The 7,652-nt window shown below is 38.5% G+C and overlaps 1 protein-coding gene across 4 annotated transcripts in view; it reads right to left on the bottom strand.

Moving 5' to 3' along the window:
- Positions 1-532: 532 nt before the first annotated feature.
- Positions 533-7,652, bottom strand: part of HMCN1 (hemicentin 1) — a 492,563-nt gene continuing 485,443 nt past the window's right edge. For all 4 annotated transcript variants that reach the window (XM_040446605.1, XM_040446604.1, XM_040446606.1 and 1 more), the window contains 2 exons: positions 3,939-4,065; positions 533-1,966 (listed from right to left, as the gene is read on the bottom strand). In XM_040446605.1, the coding sequence (XP_040302539.1) occupies positions 1,600-1,966; positions 3,939-4,065 (494 nt within the window). In that variant the 3' untranslated portion in view covers positions 533-1,599. The remainder of the gene's footprint in view (positions 1,967-3,938; positions 4,066-7,652) is intronic.

Below are 7,652 nucleotides of genomic sequence, written 5' to 3'. Positions count from 1 at the left end.
CCTTTGGTCTGGTTTTTAGAAAACTTGGCTCTGCAGTTCTAAGAGATAAGGGTTTCTTTCAGATCATCATTCAACTTTATATACTTTTTGCAGAACTTTAGTTGAGAATTTAAAGCCCTAAACTCATTATTTTCTTTCTCCATATTTTCCAGTGCACTTACAAGTAACCAACCCATCAACTAGTCTCCGTTTTCACTAAACCATTTATAGGAGTAAATATTTGATTGTTCAAGGCCATGTCTTCCATAGTCCCTTGGTTAGAAGTGTCTATTGGCGATAAGTTACACACAATTTTGGCACCATATCCCATTAACAACCAGAGTCCACTTTACCACTTGATATGGGTTATTAATACCATTAAGTCTGATGATATCACAGAATTAAAGTTAATGCATATCCAATTCAGAGAATCCATTTAAAGTCTGTTTCAGTCTGGCTATGTCTGACACACACACAGAGGTGTGTGCATATGTGACTATAAACTTTAACGGTTTATATAGATGTAAGGAAACAAACTAAGTTTTCAAAAAGGTTAAGAAAAGGGATGTGAAAATTTTATTTAGGCTGGTTTTACTGTAACATTGTTTTTTGCTTTATAAAATAATTTTATAAAAGAGTCCATCAAGATATTATATAGAAAATACACCAAGGTAATATATATATACATTTCATAAAAATAGAATACATCTTGAGAATTGCTTCCAGAGTCTGTTACCACCATGTACAGTGTATTGACGTTCAACATTTATGCTAATTTGAACATACAAGATTTTCAAGAAAAACAGAGGAAACTGTCCCATTGGTATTTGTAAAAATTGTTTCCAATTGACAGGAAAATAAAATACTGGAATGTAAAAGTTATAGAGCTAACTGAAAGGAAGGTTATATCAAAAGGCTAGGGCAAAGATCCATGCCATGAACAATCATCTGAGGACCAAATAATATTTTTTTATTATAAGTGGTCCATCTCATTTCACAAAACCACTGAAAATAATATCCTTCTTTTGGATGTTCAATCCACGTGAACACCATTTGGTATCAAAAAAACATTCTAGAAGTTGTACTATATTTCTCAAATGAGTGGTGTTTCTTTTTCCCTTAAAGTGTAAATAGGTGTATAAATCCCATTATAAAGTATGAATACTTAAAAAAAGCATCTTCATAAGTTACTTAATAAGCTTTGATCAAATACATAGCAGCCAGTTTTATTATTCTAAAATGCTCAAAAATCCATTGGCTTTGAATGAGTTATTTTTGTTTTCATTTTTTTTTTAAGGAAAACTATCTTAGCTCTTATACTACAAGAAAACATCACTGATATGTCCTTCTAAGATGTTCAGAATAATCTTTGGAAAGTAACTGTTCCAGTGTAATAAATAAAGAAAATAATAAGGGACTTTTCTAGACTTTACCAAAAGAAATGACCATGGTGGGTTCATGAAAATACCTCAGTGACACCAAGGAAGGCACACAAAACAGAGCATAGCACCATTTTCAAGTTGCCAAGATTGCAACTGTTCAGGAGATGGTAATCTGGAAGGGGACTTGATACCCATGATTAATGCAGTTTAAATATTGGATTAGGCTCTGGAGGACTTCTTAGTATGGATAGGCAGACACAGCTATATATACTATGAATGTGGTCTGATATTCAATGGTCCCATTGGCACTGTAGGATGAGGCTCGAACCCTCATGCGGTAGGTCTCTGGTTCTCGCAAAGGTCGTGTTGTATACACCACTCCTTTCAGGTTTTCGTCCCTTAAGGCAAAAGGAACAGTCTGTTCCACATCTACCATGAGGAAAGTTGTCCTGGGATGCATCACTCCATCCTGCGTGTATGCAACCAGCCGGATTAAATCTTGATTGGCAGCTATTCCAAATGGGAGTGAGACAAGTTTGTAATCCAAGGCATATGGGCTCAAGGCACATTCCAAATCATTGGGTGGACAGTTCTTGAGGCAGAACCTAAGGACGACAAACGCATGAAATGCATATAGTTATCTGGCTTGGAAGCAGGAGAGGGCATGAGGCAGCTGACCAGGATCCATGACAACTTTTAGGCATTAAAGGGAGTAGACAGTCTGACTGCAAGAGCAATAGGCCACCCCATGTTCTCGGTCACTAACTCAAACCAGATGCCAGATGTCTGTGAGAGCATGCTGGTCTAGAGTCAAATATCTATCTCTCAGTTTCATTAAAATCAGAAGTTTTTGAACCACTGAAGTAAGTATGAGTACCACAAGAGTGTCTTTAAAATAGAAAGTCAATTTTGGAAATAGAAGCATCTTATGTACATATACTGGAAACAAGTACTTTTTAATGAAAGGAACACAAGCTATTTTTAAATTGTAACATTTATCCCAAGACTGAAAGCTGAAATAGAATATATTAATATTTGGTTAATTTTTCTAAAAATAATGAAAGGTCAACTAAGATTCGTGGTGGGGGGGGAAGCACTTCCTTTTGTATTTGTTTTCCACATTATTTTAGATTACAAATACTACGTTTTCTTTTTTCAGAGCCCACACTGGCTGTTTTTGAGGCATCATGACTTTTGTCTGCCAGAAATCACTGGTAATGGAGAGTAAAATTTATTTATTTATTTATTTATTTTAACGTTTATTTATTTTTGAGACAGAGAGAGAGACAGAGCATGAATGGGGGAGGGTCAGAGAGAGGGAGACACAGAATCTGAAACAGGCTCCAGGCTCTGAGCTTTCAACACAGAGCCCGACGCGGGGCTCGAACTCACGGACCGCAAGATCGTGACCTGAGCCGAAGTCGGCCGCTCAACCGACTGAGCCACCCAGGCGCCCCGAGAGTAAAATTTAAAAACAATGCACAAAGGACTATTTTCTGAAGATATGGATTCTTCAGTCATAGTATTTTTAGATGTTTCCCAAGTCAATATTTTTAATTTTCTCCCTCACTTTCCTATTCCTCACCCCCCCCCCAACAATTATGAATAGGTTTTCAGTGGATTGTGGGCAGTCCACACTTGGTCCTGTTACAGTAACTTGGTAGTCACTGTTGAGAGGAAAAACAAAGTGTGAGCTCCAACCAGCATTTGGCTTCAGAACCACCTTCTTAATGGGTCTTATTCATGACTACCACTACCTCTGTTTTCAAGCACCCCATTGACTTGGTACCTGAACAGAGTATGACATTTCTGTAAAAGGTGGGAGAAAACAGAAGAGTAGTTTTTTTGGAACTCAGAAAAGATACTGTTTCAGACAGCAGGAAATGTAAGCAAGACAATATATGAATGGGCAGACTATTGACTCATCCTTGCTCATCACCATTCTCTCATGGAGTCACAGTGAGTCAACATAATTACAGCCAAGGTACTTCTTGGAATGCTTTAAGTGCTGAGAGCCCTTAAAACCCTGAGGCAACACGAACGGAAACTAGAAAATTTCAAAGTCAGGTTCCATCACCCCATAAAACTCTCACTGCTGAGGCAGAATTCTAGATGCAGCATGGCGGATTACATACTGTGGAGACAGTCCGGGAAAAGCTTGGCAGACAAAAGTGATAGTTTAGGCTACAGTGGCTGCTGCAGGATGAGCTCATTTCATACCCATTCACTGTAACTCCATATACCCTTGGGCTTATTGACTTGGCGTGAATTACATATGCCTACAGACAGGGCTTGTTGGTTGAGGAGAGAAAGCTTTTCAAAAGTATTCCTGAGACTGGGGAGTCTGGGTGGATCAGTCAGTTGAGCGTCCGACTCTTGATTTCGGCTCAGGTCATGATCTCACGGTTTGTGAGTTCGAGCCCCGCTTTGGGCTCTGCGCTGACCGTGCAGAGCCTGCTTGAGATTCTCTCTCTCTCCCTCTCTCTCTGTTCCTCCCCGGCTTGTGTTCTCTCTCTCTCAAAGTAAGTAAACGAACTTAAAAGAAAAGTATTTCTGTGAAGAGGAGGCAAGACGTACCCTGAAACAGGATCCCGTTGGTAGTTGGGTGGACAGGGGGTATCGATGCACTGGTAGCTTCCTCTCATGTTGAAGCACATGCGATTTGGCCCACAGCGCACACTCTGCTCCAGACACTCATCGACATCTAGCAAACATCACAAGGAACACACAGTATCAGTAACTTGGGTCAGAGCTGGCCATCAGAGCAGGGGTTGTGGCTATGTGACCGAAATGGTGAGGGCTAACCTCCTTCTCCCCATGAATGAATTCATCCCTAAGTTTTTTCAACCACATAGTGGGGAATACCTAGGCTTTTTCAACCATAAAGTGGGGAATCCTGATACTGGCTGTTCTATTACCCATACTGCTTTGGGGACATACATATTTTTTGTAACATATGTGAAAGGCCATTGAAAAATAAAAGCTATAAAAGTAGAAGGGAAACTATTAAGCTATCATTTGGGAAACAGACTGCATTTGAGTTTTTTAAAGCAACTAATACTTTAAATTCATGAAAAACAAGCTAAAAATTTAAAGGACACTTGTGAACCTTCCTGTGAAGTGAAGAATCTCTTTATAATGTGAGTGATCCTTCCTGGTATTTTGTTTTAGAAGTTCAAAATATCGAGTGGGAGGTAGGGTAGTGGACATTAAAGTAGTCAAGTGATAAATTCAGGGGAGATTGTAGAGGTTAGTCAGATCTTGTGGAGAGAGAGAGAATTTAGAAAAAAAAACCAAAACCAGGATCAAATGAATGACCCAAGAACCATAATCCAAGTTTAATCAAATCTGAACTGTGGAGAATCCATCCTCAGGTGTTATGCGGGTGGGGTGCACTCTCTATGGTAATAGCTCTCCCTAGGGTAATGGGAAAACATGCAAACGAAATGCTGTTTATTTTGTTGCTTTCTATACCAAGTTGGTAAATAAAAACCCTTAAATCACTATAATTAAGAGAGATCAAGGGGTGCCTGTGTGGCTTAGTTGGTTAAGCATCCGACTTTGGCTCAGGTCATGATCTCATGGTTTGTGAGTTTGAGCCCCAGGTCAGGCTCCATGCAGGCCACTCAGAGCCTCCAGCCTGCTTCAGAGTCTGTGTTTCCCTCTCTGTCTGCTCTCCCCTGCTCATGCTCTGTCTTTCTCTCTCTCTCTCTCTCAAAACTAAACATTAAAAAATTAAAAAAAAAAAAAATCAAGATGGAGCTAAAGGAAACCTTTTTTGAGCTTTCTGAAAATAAATGTTTTTGAGCCATGATTTTTAACTTAGGGTCCATATTCAAGCATCAGGGGATTTATGAATGAAAATCTTTTTGTGTGTGCCTGTGTGAGTGTATGTATCTGTGTGAGAGAGAAACAGACAGATGGACAGAGTCAGACAGACAGTGAGTGCAACATTGAGATTGATGGATTTTCTGGAAGGAGCATCCATAGAGTTCTACAAAGTTTTTTAGGGATTTTGAGGTCCTCAAGTTAAACATATTTTAGGGCACTCATCTCCAGCTGTGGTACCTGCATTCCCCTGGTGGTGGGTGGAAGCTCTTCAGCAGCGGGACAGCAGGCAAATACTTCGGGGAATCAGTTTCCATCCAGAAACACATTTCCCTTATGTTCTCTTTCCTAAAAGCACTCTGCCCAAGAACTTCCTGTGGCCTGGAGTTCTCCTGTCCCCATTCCCATTTTATATCCTTCTTCTGCTTTACAAAAGAAAGGTTTTCACTAATCCTTAGTCTTTTTATGATACCCAAGTGTAAGATGACTCAAAGCACATATTCAGGGTGAGAAAAACTGGTTATTCATATTGATGGTGGCAGGCCTTATTTCACCATTGCTATAAACCAATGGTCTTAGCTCTCTATTTTAAGTCAGATTTCAGAAGTGAGCTGGTTGTCATGGGAACACCTACTTAACACTTCTACTTGAACAGCAAAAATGACCTTAGATTTTTTCTGACAGTCAAGTTGGTTGGTTTAACAATGACTATAGACTTCTAAATTATATAGTGGTTATTCCCCATTAACTGGGTTAAATCAACAGCTCCAAAGTACTGAGGAAAATATATTTAAGGCACATTTACATCAAACAACAAAGCCAGAATTCACACCCTTTATAACAATTTAAATATGATATGAAACTTTAGAGGTCAGTTTTAAAAATTATGAATGACACACGTATAAGGTTTTCAGATTTCTTTTTGCAGCAGGCAAGCAAAAAATTTGAAGACTACTTATTTTAGATAAAGTCTTAAGTCAATTGGCTGTATATAGGCACCTGGAACACACCTCCTTATTTAGTATTTGAATAAACATAGATCTTGATGTACAGAGGAAACAATTACAATTAATTGGAACCAAATCAGTTCTCTGCAGAGGTAGGACCTAAAGGTTAAAACCACTTCTATCATGGAATTGGTGCCAACACCAATGTGCACGTGAAACTATTATATCATTTCATGGTAGTAAGTGACTTGGTATCTGCATAATGGTATGTATGTGGGACTTGGCTTAAAGTTGTAAGTTCTTTTGTGAACCCTCAAATAACTTGAAATACTGCTATAAAAAAAGAGAAAGGAGAGAAGAAATTCCAAGACATAGTATTTTATTATTATTTTTTTTTGTTTTTAATTTTTTTTTAACGTTTATTTACTTTTGAGACAGAGAGAGACAGAGCATGAATGGGGGAGGGTCAGAGAGAGAGGGGACACAGAATCTGAAACAGGCTCCGGGCTCTGAGCAGTCAGCACAGAGCCCGACACGGGGCTCGAACCCACATACCGCGAGATCGTGACCTGAGCCGAAGTCAGACGCTTAACCGACTGAGCCACCCAGGCACCCCAAGAGATAGTATTTTAACCATGGACAATAAATGTTAAATTTTATTTCTGAATTATTAACTATTTGTATTTCTGTCTCAAAAATGAGCACTTTAGATTTGGTTTCAAGTATATTCTGTTTTATAGGAAATGACAGTATAATTATTTCCTTTAAACTTGCTAATAGTTTTCACAAAGTAAAAAGATGTTAAGCTATAGTGATATGGAATAAATCACTTACTTGACTTTGTAGTTACTTAGATGTGCTGATATTAAACATAATGTGCTTTCTAGGACTAGTTTTCCTACAGGAATAGAAGGCAGAATGAAACAAATTTTTATTACACTGAAATCTTGCCTATTGTCTCTGAACCAATTTCTAATTATGATTTTATCTATCAGAAGGGTGTTATCTCCTTGGGAAAATGAGATTATCTAAGAATGAAGTAAAAGGCCCTTTAGGAAAATGTGAAAGAAATTCAATTAGCCTTATCTTCTTTTTTCTCACAAAAAACATTCACTTCACACTCAACCACCAAATTTAATTTTAGCTCTAATTTTTATGGTGAATTCTTGCAGACATATGGAGGCCAGTGGGCTACAGGGGCCCATGGAAATGGCAGCCTGGAGTCCAGAATCTGGTTACATGTCTATATGCATAATAAGAGCAGTTATCTTATCACAGATTTCCAATGGCTGAATGTGAATTTATAAAAATAAACAAAATCTAATATTCAAAGTGTTCACCCTTAGCTCCAGAGTGCACACTTCCCATTGACAAGCTTTCTTTAGTATTTTGGCTTCTGGGCAGGTGGCTTTTCTTTGTCTTTTGTCTACAGCCATCTCCTCAGGCTTAAACACCCTACAGGCATTCACTCTGCTTGCTCTGTTCATTTATTCTACTGCCTGGTCTTAAAAAGAGA

Source organism: Herpailurus yagouaroundi, unplaced genomic scaffold (genome assembly GCF_014898765.1).
Source record: "Herpailurus yagouaroundi ecotype Mexico unplaced genomic scaffold, PumYag 195, whole genome shotgun sequence".
NCBI lineage: Eukaryota > Metazoa > Chordata > Mammalia > Carnivora > Felidae > Herpailurus > Herpailurus yagouaroundi.
This window is presented reverse-complemented; position numbering and strand designations above follow the sequence as displayed.